Source organism: Tigriopus californicus, chromosome 2 (genome assembly GCF_007210705.1).
Source record: "Tigriopus californicus strain San Diego chromosome 2, Tcal_SD_v2.1, whole genome shotgun sequence".
NCBI lineage: Eukaryota > Metazoa > Arthropoda > Copepoda > Harpacticoida > Harpacticidae > Tigriopus > Tigriopus californicus.
In genome coordinates this window covers 7,027,226-7,051,721 of record NC_081441.1, presented here as the reverse complement: position 1 = coordinate 7,051,721, position 24,496 = coordinate 7,027,226, and the positions used below count along the sequence as shown (strand labels likewise).

Below are 24,496 nucleotides of genomic sequence, written 5' to 3'. Positions count from 1 at the left end.
GCGTCACGTCAATGTACACCACGGGAATGGGGTCGAGAGGAGAAGGAAGGGGTGGGGGAATCTCCTCGAGATAGCCCGCCCTCACGTCCACGTCCTCGCTCTCTTCGCTCTCTTCACTTTTCACCCTTCACTCTTGTTTCCTAGGCTGAACAATGGATCCAGCCTCAGAATTGAATAGAAGAATGGATCTGGCAGGAAAGGAGACAGAGACAGACAGAGAGAGTGAAAGAAACAGAAGGCGAAGGCGAGGCTCAATGAAGGATAGAATGGGAGGTTTCAAATCCTCGAGGAACGATCGTGAGGAGAGGATCGTGGATAGATCGTCGAGATGATGGACGTATGGATGGCTGGATGGATAAATGAATGGAGGATTGAGAGAGTTCTCGATCGACTAGGTCCTTCCTTCCATTCTTCTTTTCCTTCTTCTTCCTCCTGTTGGTCGTCGTGGTCGTCGTCCTCCTCGTCGTTGTTCAGCTCGTCTTTCTTCTTCTGGCCAGCCCTCCCATCCTCTCCCTCACCCATGCAGTCTGTACGTGTCTGTGTCTAACTAGGTCTGTTCCGTCTGTTCTCCAACCCCAGCTAGACGACACCTACTAGCAGAACTAGCACTAGCTGCACTACTACTGGAAGTCTCCGTTCAATAGCCCTGCTCTGAGGGCTGCTGCTCAAAACCGGGCAGGCTCATGGACCCATACCCCTGGCCAAGGGGCACGCCGTTGGACCCATAGGGTGACCGACAAAATGGCAGATCCCTGAGCAGCAGGCCCTTTTTCAGTTCGACCACCGGGTCATTCCTCATCGCAGTTGAGTCGTAGTTGGGCACCCTAGATTGAAATGGCGAGTAGTGAGCCAGTACCTCATGTCGGAGCTTCCGGTCTATTCACGAACGGGTTGTCCGGGTTGTCCCCATCAGCCATGTTGAGAAGACAGAGCCCTGGCGGTATTTAGATGAAATTTATTCTTTTTTTTTTTTTTATTTATTTTTATCATAGATAAAATTCGTTTATCACGGCTCTTGGTTATGCCACTGAATGAAATCATTAGCTGTATGAATATAAAAGTATGGCAATATACCAAAATATAGAGAAATGAAATACATGGTAAACCAGTTGGACTAGCCAAGGAGGCGTCCTTAGACTTGAATGAAAAATTCAACTCCCAGTTTTCTGTTTCGAAAAGTCAGCCAAGAAAAGGGGGATGCAGATGAGCACCTCCCATCATGGGTTTGATCCAAACAAAAGCCAAAATCATTCTGTGAACAAAAGCGCCACCAGCTATGACACTAGGTTCCAGAAGAGAATCAATGGGACATGCTCATAGGGACCGTTGTTTGCATCATTACACTTGAGCGCCCCCTTTTGACTTACGTAGGGATGGGTCGAGGTTTTGATTGTGGCACGAGTCAAATAAAATAGTGTCGAAATAATCGGAAAGAACAAAGGATAGTGCTAGAAATGATATAAGGATAAACTTTAAGCTCGCTTTGACACAGAAGTTTAATTGTTGGTTTGAAAATGCGGTTTCATTTTTACATTTTACACACCCTTACATATCCGAAAGATGGCGCTTGAGCGCAAAGGGGTAAAAAAACTGATCCTGTGATCCTATCCCATTGTGTACTATAACATCCATATCATTGGAAAAGTGTCTTGATGTCAAACATCGCAAGAAAAAAAATCTCAATTTTTTGAAACAAAGATGAAGAAACTCACTGAATAACCTAGTAAATGCAGTTGAGTGCCAAGTATCTTGTAACAGAAAAAAAAACAGTGAAGAGGCGACAAGGGGCTTTAAACAACGTTTGGGCACTGCAACAACCCCTTTTGCATTTTTCACCTTGTTTGAGCATTTTCACGACTTTTTTTTTATTTGTTCTCAACTATTTTCGCATGTTTTCTGACTTGAAAAAAGGATTTCAGTTCGGTCAAAAAGGCAACTTTTATTTGGCTTACTCATCACACCAGTCCTTCTCAATTCATGAACGCGACAATCGAAAACAAAACCATTCTGTTTGAAGGACAGAGATGGGTGGACGAGCGAATACTGCGCAACTATGGTGTTCCAAAAGAATTTGCCGGTTCCAAGTTGATTCAAAATTGCATCTACCCTCTCCGTTTGCTAAACACTCAAAGAGCAACTTTAAATGATGTAGTCACGAATCTTAAAAAGACAAGTAGAATGAAGTCTTAGCCCAAACCGAATGAGTCTTAAGATCCATAGATTAGAAAAATTCCTTGGGACTATGATCTGAGCACATAAGCAATTTTTAAAAGTGGGTTGTGTCATTTTTTATGATATAATAAAACTTAATGCAATTTCTTTAATTTGGAATTCAGTTTACTTTTGGTGAACTACTCATATGGCACCTCAGTCAAACAATGTTGTCTATCTGCGAATTAAATCTCTGGTTGATCGTCTTCTTTCATTCATAAACATTGGTTGCCCCGGCAATAGCCCCCTTAAAGGACAAAATCGTACAAGATTCAACGTATTTTGAACATGGTTGCCTTGAGAGGAATGAGAAGGCCGAAAATATTACCTTCTGTCTTAATAGATCAGATCTGTAGAAACATGTGAAAAAGAACATGTCTCAGTAAAGATTATTAACTGCATCATTTACATATGCTTTTTGAAGGTTAAAGCAATTGAGCTGAAAAAGGTGTGATTCTACGTCGCTTGGGAACAAATAAAAACTTTTGGGACACCCTGTACAAGAAGCCAAGGTTTTCAAAATGTTGCGGCGTGGGTGATACAATATGGAGAAAGTAGCTTTTCAATCTTCTTTCAAATACTAATGTTGTAAGGGATTGTCGTAATTGTAAATAAAATTGCAGGGTTTGACCATATTCAATGGTGCGGTTCTCAGTCATTTCAGGAAATGAAAAACCTGGAAAAATTAGCGACTAAACAAGTGAAATCAAAGATTGTAAGAAGCAAACTTCAAAGTAATTCTTCACTTTTACCTTGTAAATAACCAATTTTCAACTATAATGGCAAAGCTTTCAATGATTCAAATATTCAATATTGATCAAAAAAGTCCATCCGTATAGTCCTTTTCATTGAGCGGAGGAGGCGGCCTCTGCTTCTTCCAGATGCGGACAAACAAACGTAAAAAACAAGAGAATGCGCTCTAAGAGTCCAAACTTTATAAAAAGATTACTAAAGGTTGAACGGGTAAAAGTCCGGACATCAAAAATGATTACTTTCTAAGCCGTTACATTTTATATTTTAGAAACTTCGATAATGGATAAACAAAACTAAGATAATTCTGATTAATGACACAATCAAGAATAATTTTATTGATCTTAAAAGGCCAGAAAACTTATTTTGCTCTAAAGCCTAGCAATCAGCTTTTGCACGAGGTCAGAATCGACCTTCCTAAATTCCCAAAGCCACTTAATGTTCCATCAGTCTTTAGTTTTGACGATCAATTTTGATTTTTCAAAACTCCTTTGCAAATGACAAATTTCCATGGATTGGGCGAGTTTCTGGGTTCCATTCTTTCCATAAAATATTGATTTAATCTTGTTCATGCCATACCATTCTGGCCTTAGCTTAGTGACAAGTTGCCAAGTAGAGCCAAAACAATGCCTCTACATTAAATTATGTTGACTATTGCGATCTAGTCCATCCTGAGCTTTCTAGGACCTTAACTCCGACCTTTTGAACATAAGGTTGAGTTTTTCTGACCCTTATGGCCAAATCTGTGCTTCAAAATTGAAGTTTTTTTGAAAATATTGAATAGCTGTCGCGTCACATTTGGGATCGAATAAATCAGCATTTTTATCACTTACAGGGATTCGTTGTACACTCAGGGTTGTTATTGAAGCCATCATGTACGTTTGATAATGTCGATTCTATCAAATCAACTTTTTCACAAGATTCCTATACTGGCATCCTTATTTTCAAGGAATTCGTGCAAAATGAAATTTTGAGCATGTTTTTCTGAAGCCTCCAGTGTCTCAACTCCAAAGAAAATTCTTTTTTTAAATAAGTAAAGACATTTTTCACCAATGAACAAAGCACTATTTTAAAAGTGCACCGCGGTATTTTTCTTGTCAACTACAAGATTTATAACAATTCTTCAAAGTCCGGATTTTTAAGTGTTCAACCTTTAAATGAACAATGTATTGCCCATGTACTAGGACAATGAATAAGCCCCCAACTCTTCTGGTACACGTTTCAAATCCCTTATGGGTAAGATTACGAACAATTATGATACGTAAATAAGAATTGGACCGGCAGTTGTTTAGGAAAAAACCAACACTTTTACAATCATCATTTGCAACAAAATAGTGTTAGGAAAAGTACAGCTTCACAGGTTTTAGGTGACTGACTTTAAAATCATCACTTTTGCTATTTTTTTTAAAAGCTTTTTAGCACAATTTAGTGAAAAAAGATGATGATGAAAAGTCACTGGTATAACGTGCTACAAGTATTCAATATATAGCTTTTTGTTTATCGCTATTTGGATATAAAAAGTGTTTGCAATTTTAGCCTTATACGAATTGAAAGATCTGTCAGAAGGGTGTGTGATGTATTTATACTATGGTGTTTGAATAGAGCAGCAATAAGTTGTTCAGTGAAAATACCTTGTTAAAGTCAGGCATTTTAGAGCGTATTCTTGTGTTTCTATGCATATGCTTCGCAACTTTTACTTTAGGATTTATTACAGCCGAGAAAGCGATGAGTGCCCTTTATGTTCCACGTTCAATTTTGATTTTAATTAAATCAACTGGATGAGCGCAGTTGATGTAAACTTTGTTTATTTATTGTGTCTTCCTTGGTGTAACCATAAATATTGCATAATCAGTGTAGTGTTTGTCAATTGATCAACCGTTTACAGACTCACTCATACAATAGCAGATATTTTCGTGGGTTATCTGCTTCAATTAAATTAAAGCCAATTAAATTCTGCGTCGCCTGAAATCATCAACTCAGATTGGCTGAAGCGTAAGGCAAAATGGTTAATTGGTCAAGCGGATAAGACCCGAAAATTTCTGCTAATAAGTTATCAAAGGGCGAGTACGAGTGTAGCTATTTCTTTTACGAGGGTTTCCTACTCCCTGGGTGTGGAAAACTAGAGAAGAGGAGAGTAGTGGATTGAGGGTAAATCTGAACCATGCAATCGACCAGTTTCATGTCCAAGTGCATTGTGTCGGCCTAGGGAGGCAAGAGTAAGAAGTGCTAGAGGTGGAGGAGTAGGAGCTGCCCCCTCCATCCATCCTTGGCTCCTCCGACGGCACTGGCTCTACTTACTCTCGCCTCCCTAGGTCGACGCAGAGCACGCACGAGGCCATGAATCTGGTTGACTGCATGGTTCAGGGTGGCCCGAGGTACCACGTTGCTCTCCGATTCGACAATTTTCAGACCCAGGGAGTAGTAACCCGAGTGAAAGACGCAATTTTCCGTCATATAAGATGGGATGTACGGTACAGCAGAGGGAGTAGTAACCCGAGTGAAAGACGCAATTTTCCGTCATATAAGATGAAAATATCCGGTATTTTTTGGCCCAAAAGAAGCAAAAAAAACTCGTCACATTACTATTGATTGAAAATTGCAAAGCTAAGAGTTTAGAGAAAAAAGTATAAGAAAGCATGTTGACTACATTTCAAGACAGTAAAGAAATATATTATTTTATATTTCAGGTTGTTACAATTATTTCTTGAAGTGAGCAGTGTTTTGGACCTCAATAAAAAGCTAATATCTTCAATTCAAAGACCTGCTGCAACAGTTCTTCATCCCCTGATAAAAACTTGGCTTGCTTATTTATAAATCTGTTGAATTTGAAGAACATTTATGTATGCAAAGCATTATTGTTGCGTCATAGACTTTCTGAATAACATCAAAAGATTTACCTAATAGACTGCATTATTTAACAACAAATCTGAATAAAATAACTTCCGCTCGTGGTTTTATTTATGTACCAGTATATCAAAAGGATGAAAATATGTAGGGAACCAAAATATGTAGTTAAATTAAACCAATTTCTAGTCCATCAGCCAAAACAAAAAGTAGCAAGCATGTTAAAGAACATGTCAACTTGACGCATTCAAACTTCAATCCCTATCTTGGATAAAGGCGTCTTTGAGCAGAATTGGGCCGTTCTTGAGTAACCCCAGTACTCAAATGAAACATTTCCATGCTCCGTATTTTTGAGATACACTGTAAGAAATCAAATCAAAAATGCACTTCCTGAGCAAATTAAGAGGTTCGGCGAATATATCAGACAAATTTTCAGAGAGAAAACGTAACAAAAATACTCCAAAACATCACGAATCATGACTGATGATCTGAATTCAGTTGAATGATGCGTCCTCTTGGCCTTGTGTTGAGACGAGACTAAAAGCTTTAGTATCTAGCATCTATGGACATCAGCATCATGTGGACCTCCATAAGTGCGGCAAAACAACTTTTCCTAGCCAACGGACTACTTGAGCTAAATACATTCGTCCACGGCCAAAACTACACCCTTGATAACAGCCGTTAATGAAATCAATTTGGCCACGCCACTTAAGAGTGTTAGTGATCGTGAATGAATATTTTGCTACATATAAACCCAATGTATGATTTACCGATATTCAAAACATCTGTGGTGTTCTCTTATGATAGAGGATAGTTGTTACCATCACCATTGAGAACAGTGTTGAAGAAGCTTTGTCAAGGCAACTTGAAATCCATTGCAAATATATTACCTTTCAGATGGATTTTGTCGTAAATTCAAACAGCATGCTTTCATAAGGTATATCATCATATTTTCAAAAGCATCTTCTAATTTTACCCATTCCACCCTCATTATTCCTAACGTCAATTTCAAGTGGAAGAATGTGAACAGTCTTTTTAAAAAGCGACCAAATGCTTTTTTGAGGGGAAAAAATATGTAATCATGAAATCATAATACTGCAATGAATACCAGGGAAGTTGCGTCAAGATTATATCATGATAACTGAGGCAACAAGATAAGCATTAATAATCTGTTTTATGCCATCGAGTTTGCATAAAAACTCTTCAAAATATGCACTGAAATATGCTATTTAACCAAAATATGCTTTTAAACCCAAACTAAGCACCTTCGTTTTCATTTATGATTCAAAATATGTATCTTAAAATCCAAAAAGAAAAAAATTAAAGGCAGCCCAAACTCAAAACCCTAGATTTGTATGAAATATGCTTGAAAACATCAAATATGTAATGTAAACGAAAAAAACCTTTTTTGACATAGTGATGACGTTTTACAACATTTGGTAGCCAAAACACAAGGCTGGTGGCATTAACTAAACTGTCAAAACCGAGCTTTGTAACAATTGGTACATTTTTTTCAAACTTGTAAGATAGCTTGTAAATCAATTCAAACCCCTAAAGAACTGCAGATGTTCATTGACTTTTCGTCCCAGTTTCATGGCTAATTCCATGGGAGGATTGAGACAACGGCAAACGCCAAACATAGCTCATGAGTAGAGATCGGACTTGAAATTGATTTGCACATAGAGCAACAATTCAAAGGGTTTTTCGTAACTGGTTTACTTCTTGGGATAGTTCAGAGCATCCACACTGAGGTAAACCTATTACTCATTGTAACCCTCTTTGATTTGTGCTCAACGTACAAATCACTTTCAAATCCGATCTCTACTCATGAGGAAATGTGCTGGGGTTGAACGTAAAATAGCTTGCTTCCAATTAGCGTCAATTAGCTATGGGTCAAAAATCTCCACCACAAACTCCTTGACTCTTCAAACCGGTTTGTTTTCTATGTACAGTCTCTCGTTACACATTGAGTATGTATTGTTGTTTCTCTTGCCACTTACTCTTCCAGCTTTTCTTCCAACATTTACTATCCCCTGCTCCATTTTCAAAAACCACCTACCTATTCTTCCAATTTAATATTTAACAATGTTAAAAATAAATACCCACCCAAAAACCCCCATTTCCCACAAATGCCCTGTAATGCTTGTGGTTACCAGCAAAAGAACAATTGGTCGCCTAATTCCTTCATTTTATCCCCAAGACCTTTTTCACATACTCAACATTCTCCCAGGGGGAAGTAAGTAACTAGGGATGCGAAAATATACCAAAAAATAGCGGGCATTTTCACCTACCGTGGCGGAAAAAAACCATTACATTACGTTTTCCCATTGAGGAGAAAAGTAAGAAGCCTGGCAAAAGCCGGTTTCCTGTACAGCCTGGGCTTTTTGCACTACAAAAGTGTCGCTTGGACCCTTTAGAGAGAAGTCAAATCTCTCAGGTTTCCTCTTGACGTCAAAATGCAATGTTTTTCTCGGCCAAGTGAGCAAGAATAACGTTTGGCATTTTGCAAATCACACACTTAGTTTCTTCTGCTATCTCAACAATATTGATTATCAATGTCAAATAAAGATCTGAAAAACGCATTTCTTCTCAATTTGAAGGTCCGAGTCAATGTTACATAACAGGGAGCGATTGGATTTGATTGGTTGGAGTCAGTCGAGCAGAATGTCCTTAACTTCCCTTTGAGGCTTCGTTTATGAATAACAGATGGATGCAGACTATCTTTAAGGAAGCATCCCTACAAAATGCACTCGTATATTTCCAGCATGATTTCCTAGCCTTCAGGGTTTCTAGCTCAAAGTGCATAACTTGGGCTGTGCCCAAGTCATCGCCTGAGTCCGAAAATAGTTCAGTTTAAGAGTTGAAACATTTGAATGATGTTTACCCCCAAAAGGACAAGATGCTTGAAATGACAGTAATAGAATAGGCTAAATATCAGAAATACCTAAATAATTGAAATGAAAAATTATTCATAATTGTTATTCTTTGAAATGTTTTGATAGAATCTTAAATAACAAACAAATAACCCATAAAGTCCGCCTATTTGCAAGATTGTCGATCAGTCAAGGCAAATCGATGTGATTACGTTCTAAGTTTTTTTATGACATTAAGCGTTCTTTCAACTATAAAACAAACGTTTGAAAAGTTGCGGTTCATTTTGAATCACGTATTACGAAATAAAAAGTCCAAGATGTGTTAAAAAGGAGCTTCATTCAATGAATAATTTTTGGTAATTATCAGTAGCAACAATTAACCTACTGTTTCATAAAATCATCAAATTGCTGCTTTAATCTAAATCAAAGGTCGAAATTCCGAAAGCTGCGAAACATTTCTTGTTGATAAAGCGCCAAACCAAAAACCTCAACTAAGTCCTTTTCATTGAGGGAGACAACGCCCTCTGCTTCGTCTAGGTGAACTACAATTAGAACTACAAAAAGCACAGCTTCACAAGTTTTTGATGATCAACTTTAAAAACATCACTATCTCTAGCATCAAATTTAGATTTTTTAAGTCAATTTAATGGAAAAAGACGATCACAAAAAGCCACTGGTATGCCAAAAGCATACAACATGCAGCTCCGTGTTTATTTCTACTTTGAGGTAAAAAGTGTTCATAATTTTCCTTTTTTGGATTTGAAAGGTCTCTCAGAAGAGTTGGTGGTCTATTCATGGTTTTAGAATGTATCAACAATAAGATGTTCAGAGAAAAATATTTTGTTCAAAACAGGCATCTTTGAGCGCATTCACGTCCTTCTAGGTTTGTTTGTCCGCAAGGAGAGAGAGCAGAGGAGAATGAAAAGGACTAGTGATAGAGAAAGTACTTTAAATGTTTTCTAGGAGTTCAGATCAGGGTGCAAAAAAGTTGCAGTATTGTAGGAAAGGGAAAATTTGAGACAGACATTTCGAAATTCAGCTGAACCATGAACCACTACAATTTCGAAGCGAGTGACGGCATTGTATTTTCCTCGAAATCCTTTTTAGAGATGACTGAGATAAAAATGGACAGCAAACAATAAAAAATATTTCAAATATTTTCTTGATTGTTGAAAAGCTAAGTTGTTACATTTTGGACATGTAGACAATCTTTTTAGCCAATTTTTACCAATGCCTCAGGATTGTTTGTCGAATGGTTTGATGAAGATAAAAAGTGTCCATGTCTCACTTTTAAATAGGTTAATCTTTATGTACACTTTTGCTAACTATTTTATCAATTTTCTCTGTAAATTATCTGTGTAGATTCCAAAACAGATTGATTCTTGTTATCTGCCGTGTTGTTTCATAGGTGCTTTTAAGCACATTTTGCCTCTTATTTCATGTCCATAGTTATCTCATTTAAAACACTAATTTTGAATAAATGCATATTTTTTTGTAAATGCTTAGAGTGGTAAATCAAAAAAAAACCTTTTTACTAAACAACACAATTTTATGTTTTATGTAGTATGTACAGGCAATCTTGTTTTCTTGCTACTGGAGCTACTGTCTCTTGGTTCAACTCAATGGTTTAACTTAGAGGCCAAAGAAAAGCCTTCTCTCTGAAAGGCCCGTGGACCAGTTCATTTCAAAGACATATTTCAAGTTTAAACAAACGACTGGGTCAAAACATATTACCTCTCAAGGCAAAGTACATACAAGGGTACCGAACGAATGATTTTCCCCTCTTCTGGAAATTGATGAGGGATGATTTTGAAGGCTTCGGTGACTCCATTTTCTTTTTATCGCCAGGGGCAATTAACTTGTCATAGGCTGTTTTGACAGTCTTGGGCAGCTGGGACAAGTTTGGGTCGATACTTGATTTTTTGCTTTTGGCGCTACCAAAGCCTAAATCATGAATTTTGAATCAAAACATAGACGCCTCGGCACACATTTCATTCAAAAAATATTAATTACTTGCCCGCCAGTCAAATGTCTTCATTTCAAGTTTTTTTTTGGTTTGGTTTGGTTTTTCACGGGCTTTTCTAACCGCTACAGGGAATGTAATCCTCAGTACTATTAAAATGAAAGGTTATAATTCGTCTATTTATTACCTTTCAATTTTTATATGATATTTGGTCTACCAACGAATTTGAGTTGGCAGACCGAGCTAATCCTTGAATGTAGGGTTGATCTGGAATGCTATCTAAAAATTTGTCCAAGTCTGACTTGAAAGATGCTACCGGATCAACAAGGCCTACGTATTCCCTACGAATATCAGAGGGAAGCAAATTAAACAATGAAGGAGCCCGAGAAAGAAGAGATGTGGACTTCATTGTTCGAACTAGCCTGGATTCTCGAAGACTTGAAGGTGCTCTCAAAACGCACATTAAGCCTCTACGGTCACTAGAATTGACCCTAAACCCTGGGTTGGGACAAAGCTCATGGATACTTTTGAAAACGTACAATATCAGATACCTTTCGTACCTTCTCTGAGTACTGTACAATCCCAACCGTTCTAACCTTTCCCAATACGAGAGCTCTCTCATTCCTGTGATGTTCCTAGTGAAACATCTTTGGACTTGCTCGACCTTTTGCAAACCTGCTGAACTCATTGGAGCCCAAATGGGTGAGGCGTATTCAAGATGTGGCTGGACAATCGACTTGTACAGAGTTAGCATCGTGATGCTATCTCTGGACTTAAACGTGCGATATATCCAACCACACATTTGAAAAGCCTTACCCACCTTCAGCTGGATATGCTCATCGAACTTTCCATTATTTTGGAGGACTACACCTAGATCTTTCATAGATGAGACCTGCTCAATATCTTTACCTCCATTATCTACGAGTGGAGTATTTAAAGGAGTTGACCCAAATGTCATTGAGCGGAATTTCATTCCGTTCAGGGCCATATTACTCTCAGTTACCCAAGAGTAGATTCGATTTAAGTCCTTTGCAAGGCTACTGGAATCTTGGCCATTCCTACCAGAAACTAACTTTGTATCGTCAGCATAAGAAGAGAGACTGGCAGTGATACTAAGCTTTTGAAGCGGGGCAACGAATATTATAAACAAGAGGGGCCCTAAGATCGAACCCTGGGGAACACCTGACTTGACATCATGTATGTCACTAAGGGATCCCTCAACCTTAACCAATTGCTTCCTACCAGAAATGAAACTTTTTAACCAATTGAGAACCCTGCCTTGGATCCCAATTTCATGGAGCCTGTTAACTAAAAGCCCATGATCTACCTTGTCAAAGGCCTTGGCAAAGTCGAGATAAACTACATCAACTGATTCATGACTCTCTAGTCCCTCAATAACCCGCTCAATATGTTCAATCAGTTGGGTAACCGTGCTAAAATGTGCTCGGAATCCATGCTGGCTAGGAGGAAGGACTTCATGAATATCAAGAAATTCAACAAGTTTGAACTTCATGATCTTCTCGAACACCTTCGCAATATTCGAAGTGAGAGAAATCGGTTTATAATTACTGGGGAGCGACTTATCTCCCCCTGAAAAATTGGAACAACATGAGCTAACTTTAGTGAAGATGGAAACTTGCCCTGATCCAAGATGCAACGCATCAAGTACGAGAAACAGGAGCGAGAACCAGTGAGCATCTCATCAGAAACTGAGATGTCACGCCATCAGGACCAGGAGAGCTCGAAAGCCTCAAGTCCCTGATGGCCTCTGAAGCATCTTGGTCTGTGACTACAAGATCATCTAAACGCTCAATTTGACTAACCTTGTCAATCTCAACAGACTCATTTTCAGAGCAATGAGCTGTTGCTTCCGAACTCAGTGGGGTTGAAAACACTGGAGAACTGACCTCCAAGCATGTTAGCCATAGTCTCTACATTGCTAATGGCTTCCCCATCAACCTCAAAAGGCCCAACAGAGTGTTTCATTTTTCTCTTAGAGTTCGCATAAGAGAAATAAGTTTAAAGTTGTAAAATCAACTGACCTGAAGAACATAATTTTTCAGACATGTAATGGATATTTTCTTTAATGAAATGTACACCTAGGCGCCTATGTTTTGAACTAAAACTAATATACTCAGTACTTACGCCTTGGTGGTGCTTGTTCCAGCCGCCCAAGACAGGCCAAACAGCTTATAATAACATACTTTTTACCACTGGCGAAAAACGATATTGGAATCGCCTAAACCTTCAAAATCATATCATCCCTCATTGCCACAAGACATTCTTTAAGTGAAGAGTTATTCAATGAGCGTAGGGAGGGCATACATAACGTTGATGCAATCGTGCGATTGAGGTGAAAATTGAAATATGTTCTTGCAGCCTCTCTCATTTCAAGAAGGGTGCAATGCGTTGACTAGATTCTGAAAGGTCAATTCTTGCCCCATGTACCCCCCTCCACATTTCAATGGTTCATGGCTCAACTGAAAGTTTTAGGTCCAAAATCACGCCCTTTCACGGCTCATAACGCAACTCTATAAAAAAATGAATGAATTAGTTAGCTCTCTTGTGGTAAACAATTAACCACAAAAAGTAGGCTATTCTATTTTTTCTGTGTAGAATCACGAGCTGGGCTTTAAGGGGCCATAACGTTCGACTTAATCTTTCAATTCAGCCGAAATTTGTCTAGGTTGTAGGAACGACCTCAGGTAAGCCTCACTCGAGAAGGAAGGAAATGCGTTGAATGAAATCAGAAACGCCTAATTCTCGTCCGAGTCCATTTTCCAGTGCCTCATGATTTTACAATATGATTGTATTTTTGGGCGAATTTCCCTTAAAGTTCTGCCCCACTGTGTTTTGTGTGTACCGTTGGTTGCAATTTTCTGAAAGAACGATTGCCTAGGCTCAATATTGTTTGATGATAGTTTCAACTTTGATCTCCGGATCATTTGTCTTGAAAATACAAATTTAGGCTTTCGTAAAAACGAATGCCATTGCTGATCAGCTATAAAAACGAATAACAAAATACCGACAAAAGGAAAAAAAATCAAGTGATATACTGTGTGTACTATGGATTGAGATTAAGACACCTTAAACCGAGCTTCCTTTAAATATCCACGGTTTTCAAAGCAACATGTGAGAAAAAATGATGGTTCAAAAATAAACATCAATTATTCTTGTGTTTAACCAGCTTATTTTGGGAAACATTTAGCCTTTTGAGCAAATTTTAATGCTCTTACGTGATTTTTGCTTCAATTTTACATTGATTCGAGTGCATTTCCATGGAACAATGGAACAGTGAAAGACCTTTCATGGACCATTATTTGAATATGTTAGAGACTGGGGAAAAGCTCACCATATAAGAAAGCGCTAAACTGTGTTTGTGATAGAAGAGGCATCACTTGTTAAATCCAATTTACTTTCAACCCACCTGATTAAAGGTTGGCGAAGGTCTTAAACCGAGCATCCACCCTCTATAAACTTTCTACTTTTCTTTATTAATGAAGCTTCTTCACAAAATTCAGTCTCACATCAGCCAAATTGAATTTTGCTGAGGAAATTTTCACCCAACCACCTAAATCTTCAAAAAGGACCTGTTTAAAAAGTAAAACCAGTGATAATTTCGTAGCACAAATTGTTTATTCAATTAAATGTTTTCGGACTTTCAATGATAATCAAGTGCAACTGATTGCTTTGGCAAATACTCACACAGAAGAACTAGGAAAGTTAGATTATTCCAACTATTTTCATCTTTCTTCCATTAGCACTTGTTATGATTCAGATAATTTAGAAAATCGTTTGCGATATAATAAGAGTCACAGGAGAGTTACAAATAAGATAAGCGACTGAATTATTCTAAACAATTTCATCATAGCAAATACCGTTCCTCCCAAGGTACAGTTGTTCCGATTGTCTGAGGGTAAATCTTTTACGCACGACCTAAGACACTTTGGATGAAGTCACCTTGAACAATGTGCCGCCAACATAATGAACTTTAAGATGAAGGTCTACAACCCTACAACGTCTACAACATTTTGTGTCTTAGACGTGAATCATGGTTTTGCAAATTTGATACTCGCATAAGTAAGTATATCCTCAGCTATTGCATATGCAAACAAACATATATTCGTATTAACCTCAAGCCACTGAGAGGGAAATCGTCGCGCATGGACTGCATTACTAAGCTTTTATCAAGGTATCTCTTATCTATTTCACGAACACCTAACACACGACCTCCTTCTCGCTCAGGTCAAGTTTGCTATCCACAAAAGGCCACTCAAGCAAAACTGGGATATCATAAATGAGGCTCCGCTCGGTGCGTTATGCCGACAAATAGATAACAATAAAGGCTCGGCTCGGGTCTTTCGTTTCATAGCCAGTCTCGGCCAACCTCAGCGAGTGAACGACCACGAAACGAAGCCCTACAAAGCTGAGCTTGACGGATTTCCGAGCCGTGAATGAGATTTTCCCCGCCTGCACGGACATCATTCACTCCCTCTCGAATCCATGGGACTTTTGTCAGCCCTCCCAGTGCTAGTCGTGCTATACTAAGCATATACGTAGTGCTGCATGCACGTAGTAGCTTCGAGCTTCGAAACCGAGGGCCGATAGCAAAGGGACTTCACATTGAAGGTTCTTGGTCAGTGCCTCCCTACGCGAGATTGAAGTGAGTGTGAGTAACGTCGCCTAAATGGACTGCTCGTAGATCCTCTTTAGGTCCGGGCATGGAGTGATTGAACGTACCAACCAACCTGTACGATACGCGAACGTACATAGTAGAAACTCAGTAAGTCGAGGAGAGGCCGGACTACTTCACTGGATTCGCCGCAGTACGTCTCCTTGCTTCGTTCGACTTGGAGGCAGTCGAGAATTGCTCGCACACCCGAGAACACACACCTATTCTCAGTGGAACTCTGTGCACTTCGCATCCCATCCCTCGCATTTCCCTTTGGTGCGTGTGCGTGCCATGAATGTGCATGAATGTGAGTGAGTGCAGTGAGTTCGGTGGCCGTGGTTGATTTCCTCGAGTTTTGCTGCTTGTCGACTGCCATTCAAAAGACACACACACACACACATACACACAAAGGCACACAGGGTCCATTCCGGCCGACTATCCGTCGTCCATCCGTCTCTACGTCCATCCGTCTATCCGACCAACGTCAGGTGGTTCCACCTGATTGACTTGTATTTTGAGAAACTTATCTATCAAAAAAATAAGAAAAACGAGTTAGCTCACCAGGGCCGTGGTGAATTGCCATGTTTGGGAAGAAGACCAAGAAACACCACAACCCGTACTCCCCGTCACAAGATCGCGGTGAGCCGGATGGGGGCTACGAGGGCGATAACCGCGTGGAACAAGGCCGAACACCCATCCCCAACGCCCATTTGAGCGCCCACGAGGACAACAATGTCCAACCGGATCCCAAGCCCAAGCTCACTTTCCACTGCCAACAAGCCCAAGGGAGTCCGACTGGGATCATTTCCGGCTTCACCAATGTCAAGGAGTTGTACCAGAAAATCGCTGTCTGCTATGACCTGAAGCCCTCCGACGTGAGTATTGGTCGTCGACAAAAGTCGTTCCCATGCGTGATTTGGTGTCTTCTTGCTATCATCACCATCCCCACCATCCCCACCACTACCAGGTGCTCACGCTTCTCGTCTTTCGCAATGATGAAATGAAGGCAGAGATGACGTGCAAAAAAGTTCAAGACACAGACATACGAACATTACGTACTAGAATAGTAGTGCTAGCACACAGAGAGGGGTGGGGGAGAGGAGGAAAACCCTCTCGAATGAGTTGACGAGCTACTTCCATACAGTTAGCCAATGCTCACCGCCCATTATTCTCTTTGTTCAAGTTGTTTTCTCAAATACTTAGATAGGCTTATCAAGTATTGCCTAATCAAATTTTCACGAGACGCGAATTGCCTTCACCCTTAACATCTCATACATTCCGCATTCTTATCCGTTCGTTCTAATGGGTCTATTCTTACACATTTGAATAGTTGCACGTCACTCAATTGCCCCTTCTTAGCCTTGAACAATGAACTTTAATTGCAAGAATCTTAGCTTCATTTCAAGAAATGGTCGAGGGCTTATCTATTCTACCCAAGGAATGCCAAAAATTGTTTCCGCCATTCCTATGTACCTCTGATTCTGACCACCGTTCCTTTCGCATTGCAGATTCTCTTTTGCACCCTAAATACGCATAAAATCGACATGAAAATGCTTCTGGGAGGTCAAATTGGTCTCGATGACTTCATATTCGCCCATGTTAAAGGTAAGCCGCCCATGTTAAAGGTAAGCCAGAAAGAACCAGCTCACTTTCGATCACTCTTTATATATGAACCGATCGACGAAGGAATACTACATGTACCTCTGTCTTTTGCCTCGTTCTTGCTTGAAATATGTACGCAGATGACGTCAAACTGAGTAAAGGACGTACGTATATTGAGCCAATTCATGGTAAACAAGATAATGGCACCACCGGAGGTTTGTAATTGCTCATATCGTCTTGGTTTTGCCCACCACCATTTTCACGTTTTTTCTGAACTGGATCAGCTTAGTGCTTGTACGAGTACAATAGTGCTTCACAAACCGTAATGAAAGGGGCGGTGGCTTGGGGGCCTTGAAAAAAGAGATCTCGTGCAATTTTCAACAACGTCTTTGAACTTCAGTAGAGACAATTCATGGCCAACATCTTCTGAGCTACTGATGAATTTTCTCCCATACATTTTAGGCCAAAACAAAGAGATCCAATTGGAAAAGACACAAGAAGCTCTAGGGTTGACCATCACAGACAATGGTGCGGGCATTGCCTTCATAAAACGCATTAAAGATGGCAGTGTGATTAGCAATTGTCCACATATCAAGGTAGGTGTCGTCCTTGTATTTCATTTTGAATGTGGGTTCTATCACATTCCTATTTTTGGTCTCAGTAGTACTCACGGGTTACAAAACTTAATGTCCCTTATATCATTCAGGTCGGTGATCATATTGAGAAGCTGAATGGGGTTGAGTTAGTGGGTTGTCGGCATTTTGAAGTGGCCAAAGCCTTAAAGGAGATCCCCAAAGATTCCACGTTCACAATCAGACTTGTGGAGCCGTTGTCGTCTTGGGGTAAGCTAAATGAATATCGTGGCACATTGTTCATACGAGTTATATGTGGTTCAATTTTTTCCTCCCTCCCAGCGGACATTGGACCTCGTTCCAATAAAACTGGTTCAAAATCCGTGAAAAACGGTATGAAGACGCTTCGATTCCGAGCCAACGAATCCGCGGTGATTGAAGACGTAGATGATAAAAAAATGGCCGCACAAGATAAGATTAACCAATTGCTGGAAAACTTTATGGGAATCAATGACGAAGACCTAGGTGAGTAAGCCTTTGGTGAAACTGGTGAAAATCCCGGAGTGATTTCCAATTGATCCTTTAGAGGATTGCGCCATGTCAGGTCTAATCCGATTGATTGTCTCTTTCAGCTTCTCAAATCTATGACTTGGGAATAACTCAATCAAACACGTTGGACTTTGCCGAAGCCATCGACGATTCCGATCTCGGAGCTTTTGGCTTCACTGATGACTTCATCTTTGAGCTGTGGGGTGCCATCACCGATGTCAAATCTGGACGAGTGTAGATATCCCGTCCCCGAAGTGTTGTCAACCCATCATTGAGTCTAAAGGTCTGAAGGTCCAAACCGCAGAACCCACTCGTCTTCTGAACCAACCAAAGTTGTCAACACAAACCAATTGGGCACTGCATTATTCGGTGCCCATCAATGGCCATTTCGAATGCGTGTCTAGCTAATTCAAGTCGTTCTCATGTGCAATTTGATCATCCTTGTCAAATAAAAGGACAAAACCACTCATTGAGCAGTTTGTTGGGGTCATGTATATTCTTTGCATGCACTTCCATGGATAAGTGGGATCTGTTGAATAGGGAACAGTGACGGTGTGTGTGTGTGTATGTATGCATAGTTATCTTTCATCGCCTGTTGATTATTTTCACAATCCATAGATGTATTCGGCCCGATTAACATATTCTTCACGGCTTTGACCTGCAAAATTAAGGCACCAAGACATGAATGAGTGAGCATGGACTTTAAATCGAAGGTCGTCCTTCAAGAACTACGGGTGGTACTTACATCGCATGGCCCAGTTCCAGGCATACTTCTTGAAATTCTTTAGCTTAAGGCAAGCTTCGCCCAATGGGCAATTCTTCTTGGTGGCCTCAAATGAATTACAAGGACGCCACGGGTAAGACGAGTCTGTCAGTTGATTCGCACGATAACCTGATCGTGGACAAACAAAGCATATTAACGTCAGTCAACATTCATTCAATAGCAAGAATAACAACCCAAAAAACACAGCAATAGTAGGGACACACCAAACTGACCTTGGGTGACAGTGGTCAAAGCCATAAGGGCCATCAAAACCATTGAAACGATCCACTTGCCGTCCATTCTTGAGATGTTATTGTGGTAAATGGTGTTTGCTGTTTTAAGCCATCCAGGTAAAAACCCTTGTTTGGAAGCAGTAGGTAGCTTCAAGGGGCTCTCCTTCACACGGAGAGGTGCGCGTTCCCTCCAAAGCGTGAGAGTGTACCAGCCCAACTGCCTGAAATGGACTGACTGAATGGGCCTATTTTCAAGACTCCCCCCTTCTCCTCCTGCTCCCCATCTAGCATAGAGTCGCTCACACTCGCATACCGTACTTAGCTTAGTAAGGCTCATTCGGATATCCCATTGCTTGGCTATGAACTATAATTCAAACAGCTGCGAAATTGTTTTCTCATCTTTACCATCCCAGCAGATGATGTTCCAATGATTATGTCCCCCGAGGGACGAAGCCCAAAATGTCAAGTTGACATTTGCCCTGACGCAAACGGAGATGATAATTTTCTCTGAAAATATAATCTTGTATTAAGGTCTGCTTTGCATGAGAAGACAATCTAATTCAACTAGATCGTAGATGTGATGACTGGCTTTCGATTTTTTTGGGTTCACAAATGATCATGTCCAATTCTCATAATGGAAATCGCCTTTTTGGAATACTCAACCTTAACATGCTGTTCCTGGCGTCTTTTTTCAAATATTCCATACCATTCTCATCGCTTTGCACGCCCAAAGACAGAGAGGGAATTAATTTTTCATGTGCTTCATGGGAAATTTTTCAATCTGAAGGCTTCCGATCTCTGTCAATGGTGCTTTATGTCCGCTACAAGTCGATAAATTTAATAAATATATCGACTGAATAAAGCCTCCAAGTACAAATGTCGTGGCTCAAGAGTTTTTTTTTCAGTTTAATGTATGAAAAGTTGTAACGCAAAAAGTTGACAAATCGACGGGTTTCAAAACTGCAGGATTGATTGGCGTAAAATTTCCGCAAGAAACGACATATTCTCATAGCAAGTCATTGAAAGTCTCCATTTATTTATCTTGTACAATTCTTAGACGTCATGCCAATTGTCAGTAACTGGTTATCTATAGTCTATGAAAATTACTCAATTTTGTGTTTGTGAACGTGGTTGTTTGAACTTCCTCCGCCTCTGAGGCTTCAGCGGCCACAATCCACACCAAGGTCCAAAGGCAGAGAAGGATGATTCCAAAAATCAAAGAAAGCAGCCCATAGATCTTCTCTTCCACCCAACAGAGAGTGGTGAACCACTGATGAGTCCCGAGGCAAAATAGGACCAAAAGCCCATAGAAGATCAACCATGGAACCAGCAAGCATCTTCTCCACTTGGAACCAGATCCGCCGGCGATTAGCATGAGATTGATGACGATGCTACTGATGATGAAACTAGACACGATGGGCTGAAACAAAGTGAGATACATTTATGCATAAAAAAAGACACCCTATCGACATGCTCTAAAAAACATTTACTCCGAATTCAAGTCACCTTGAAATTGAAGTTGGTGATCTTGGTCATTTGCGACAACTTGCGGATGATGACATCGTCCAATTTGGCGTAATAGCCCAAGAGAAGAAGAGCGCTGGAAATGGCAAAGATCCCGCCCACACACTGTACAAAGAATCCATTGGAGACCCGACAGAATTGGGTGGAGCTCTTTTGCTCTTCAAGGCTCATCTCGTCAAATCGGGCTCGAATAATGGCCCACGCGTAAAGAAACAAGGTCATCAGAAGCAGGAGACCCAGAGCTACGACATAGTTGACCGTGGAATCGCCGGATATCATGGTTCCCGAGGCGATGGGAGACACCAAGAGGAATACAAAGAACCCAAGCATGGCCACCATATTCAAGACATAGACATAGAGCCATGGCAGGAGCAACCAGCGGCTAACGCCACCAAAAAGAAGGAGGAGGTTCGAGGCCAGGGAATATTCAACCAACGAGTCGACCAACACGTCGAGCAATGGCATTTCACACGGTGGAATCCCAAAATGGTCATTGAGCAACCCGGTGCGAATGTCTTCGATGAACACGAGATAGGCCACGAACAACACCAAGGAGACGGTGAAAAATACCAAGCCGATCAAGCTCACCGCTTGACGGAGTTGAAGGCAGCCACAGCAATATTTCATAGTGCACAAATCGGTTTTGTCTTTACCCTTTAACTCAGGGCGAACATTAAACAGAGCGGGGTGTGGGTACAGAGCGAAAGCCACCACTCCTTCATTTTTTGTGGAACTCCAAAAGAGAGAGGCCACTCACTGCCACCGACTGCCCTCCAGAACTTCATTGAGACTTGGAAGAAGAGGCGAGGAAGAAGAGGAGAAGCAGAGCGAACAGAGCAACTGGAGGAGGCTGCTTCCACTCCTCCTTTTTCCAAGAGCAGATTTGCCAGGATATCCAACCTCTTGTTCTTCCTTGTTGTTCTCTCTGCGAGCTGGAACAACCTCCCCCAGGCTTTAAGTCATGGCCCCGGCTTGGAGGACGAGAACGGATGGACGGACGGACGGAGCGCACGAAGGGAAAGGAACCAAATGCTTAGCAAAATGCTCTGCTCAATCAGACACAGGAAAACAGCGAGACAACCTCCATAAGATGGAGCTTTCCAAGTCACTGTAACTCGACCGGAGGTCCGGCCTAGGGTAAGGCATATCAATGGCCTCAATGATCGTAGGTCCCTCTCATTGGATGCTAGTGGGAACGACCTGATGTTTGGAGCGAAGTTTTGGTGATTCTGTATTGTCTTAGGACGAAGGACGGCCATAGGCCGGTTAGTTTACCCTGGTCGATGGAACTGGTTTAGACCATCGCGCGTGAGTTTGTCTTTTAGTACAGCCATGGCCAAATTACGGAATCTTATAACGTTGCATCAGGACGCACATTTCATGCAAAGAATTATCAAGAACCTCCTTTCTACGTTTCAAGTAATTCTATCCTTGCTCTAAATCGACGAAATCTTGATTCGTCCCTTCCTTTTTTCTTTTTTTCTCTTTCCTCTCTTTTTTAGCTATATCCTTTTCCATCTATTTTTTTCTCGCTGCTTTTTCTTTTATTATTTCCAGATTCATATTTTTTTTTTTTTTTTTTTTTCTCCCTATTTATTTTTCTTTAGTACTACGTTTCCTTTTTGAGTTATTTCTTTTCTTGACTCTTCTTTTATTCTTTTCTCCTCCTTTTTTTTTTTTTCTTTTTTTTTTTTAGTTATTTTCTTTCTTCAACAGCAACTCGTAGAGGCAGGGGCTAGGCATGCCTTGTGGTGTTGTTGTGCCACGGTTTTCCGCACCTTGTGGTTCAGCTGGCATCGACAGAATCACCGCACTTGGCGCAGCCTTGATACCGCGTGATAGCCCGATATGCGGGCGCATGGCCAGACGGAGGCTTCCTGGTCAGCACCTCACAGGCCACTATGACATGACCTATCACCTCGGCTACCTTGGTGGGCTGCTCGATCACATTCGGTCGTCAAGCGGGCGGTGGTTTGCCGGGCTGGGATTTCGGATGCATTTGCGATCTTACGATCTGGCGCTGCGTCCACCGGCGGGTGATCGCGTCATGCGGGTGGAGAACCCTGCGGCGCCGCACACCCCGTGGAGTCACCCCCTTACCGAGTATCAACGCATCGCGCAGGAGCATTCCTGCCAATCGATATTTCGCGTTGTCTACCGCGCGCGATGAGAACTCTGCCGTCCCGCCGCTGGCGTTTCCTGCACAAGATTTCCATTACGCTCAGCCGGCGCTGGTGAACCTACTTGACGTGTTCAACTACCCCGCGGGAACTCTTATTATCTCTGAGGCCATGGCTAAGAACCGCCGCATTGCCCTGGTCGTGGTTGTTGCAATTGGAGCTTGAATTTTGCAACTGAGTACAGCCGCAGCTCTGTACGGTGGTCTTGTAACTGGTATCGGTCCTTCGATCTCAAGTGTGGAAGCACGCAAACCCTATGGGGGTCAAGTACTGCTGCCCGCCTATTTTCTGGGAGTGAACACGTGTGGATTGGAGGGCTTTTCACGGCGATGACCGTTCTAGCCAGATGCGAGCGTGATTCCCCGATTACGCGAGGTGCGGCATGATCGCCGGAGCGGACTATATGTGCAACTGAATGCGTCGGACGTCAGTGAATGGATTTTGCTCGACTTACCTGCAGGCACATTCAGCAGCGCGACTAGATTGTGCTCGCCGCGGTCTCGGCAGACGATCAAGCTTATTTTTATACTTAACCCGGCCTTTCCTAGCACCTGCTTTTCCCGTTTCCAGTTTTCGCGTTCGGTGAGAGGGTGGTTTCTCGAGCATCCGTCGGGTATACAGGGATCGATTGTGTCTCACCTCTTCCGATGGAAAAGTCCGGCAGTCTGCTCCAGTGCTTCGACGTGCTCGAAACACTTGCGCGAGTCGAATTTCGCAGCAAATAGAGTCTGGTGTGTAGGTCCGCCCATTCCGTATATCCGCAAAAAATAATCAGCCTTTAGCTTGCCGCGTGGCCCAGCGCAAGTATTGGCCAGCAAACTCCTGCTCGTCCTGTGGAAAGCCCGTGAAGTCGGCGTTGGCTTAATAACATACGCAGAGTTGACGAATGTGAAACTGCTTGTGCGTCGGATACGCCCACTGCGTTTTCATGCGTGCGGTGAGCCTGTTGTAACATAGTCCCAGTCGTACTGTTCAGTTTGCCTAATTCCTCGTGTTCGCCATGAAAAACGTACTGCCCTGCGTCTCGAACAATGTCGGCTGTATCGGTATCTACTGGTAGCGTTGAATGAGTCTGTGCATTGGACGTACGCTCGCGACATCCTCGGTGATCTGAGTCTCCCCATCAGGTCGTAGATTCACGCCTTCGCGCAGAGCGCCCTTGGGAGGTGCGCTATGTGTTCAATGCCCAGCACATCAAACAATGCACTGGTGATAGTCTTACAACCCGGCAGAATGACATTTGCGCCGCTGCGCTGCCAGCCCGGTCTATTCTTGAGATCGTCCATCGATTTAAATTTGCGCATGCCGTTATCTCCAGTGTAGCCAGGCTCCGTTTCGGAGTATTCCCATCCTCCCAGCCGTTTTGCGAGCAGGTATTGCTTCGACGGCCTTGTCGGGTTCCGATGAGCCTCACACATCTCCGACTCAGTTTTATGGGCGCAAAGCGGCGGTCAGAATAAGGATAGATTTTGAGCGCGCGTTCTTCGTAAGTGCGTCGTTTAGTTGCCTCGGCTGATCGGCCACCTCGCGTAATAAAAGGCATTTGCCATAGGAGACACAGCCCATCTTGCAAGTCTCTCCTAGGTAACTGTGGTCGAAGCGTTGGCCGACTATGCATTCGGTCGCTGCCTCCGCCGATTCGATGACCAGCACGCTTTGAATGTGTCATCTTGTCAGCCAGCGAATGCGTCTGCAAAACCCAGATACTCGTACCGGGCGAGCCTCTTCCGATGGTCGTTTATAGAATAACATCCACCGGC

At 41.8% G+C, this 24,496-nt stretch overlaps 2 protein-coding genes across 2 annotated transcripts; one reads left to right on the top strand and one right to left on the bottom strand.

Moving 5' to 3' along the window:
• Positions 1-15,333: 15,333 nt before the first annotated feature.
• LOC131893473 (PDZ domain-containing protein GIPC3-like) lies at positions 15,334-18,501 on the top strand. Its single transcript, XM_059243507.1, has 6 exons — positions 15,334-16,188; positions 16,822-16,918; positions 17,378-17,511; positions 17,622-17,757; positions 17,830-18,012; positions 18,120-18,501. Exons 1-6 carry the CDS (start codon positions 15,895-15,897, stop codon positions 18,272-18,274), a joined length of 999 nt encoding a protein of 332 aa, XP_059099490.1. The 5' UTR covers positions 15,334-15,894; the 3' UTR covers positions 18,275-18,501.
• Positions 18,502-20,041: 1,540 nt separating this feature from the next.
• LOC131892820 (uncharacterized) lies at positions 20,042-21,429 on the bottom strand. Its single transcript, XM_059242674.1, has 2 exons — positions 20,539-21,429; positions 20,042-20,452 (listed from the first exon to the last, which is right to left on the bottom strand). Exons 1-2 carry the CDS (start codon positions 21,181-21,183, stop codon positions 20,120-20,122), a joined length of 978 nt encoding a protein of 325 aa, XP_059098657.1. The 5' UTR covers positions 21,184-21,429; the 3' UTR covers positions 20,042-20,119.
• Between the last annotated feature and the right edge of the window lie 3,067 nt (positions 21,430-24,496).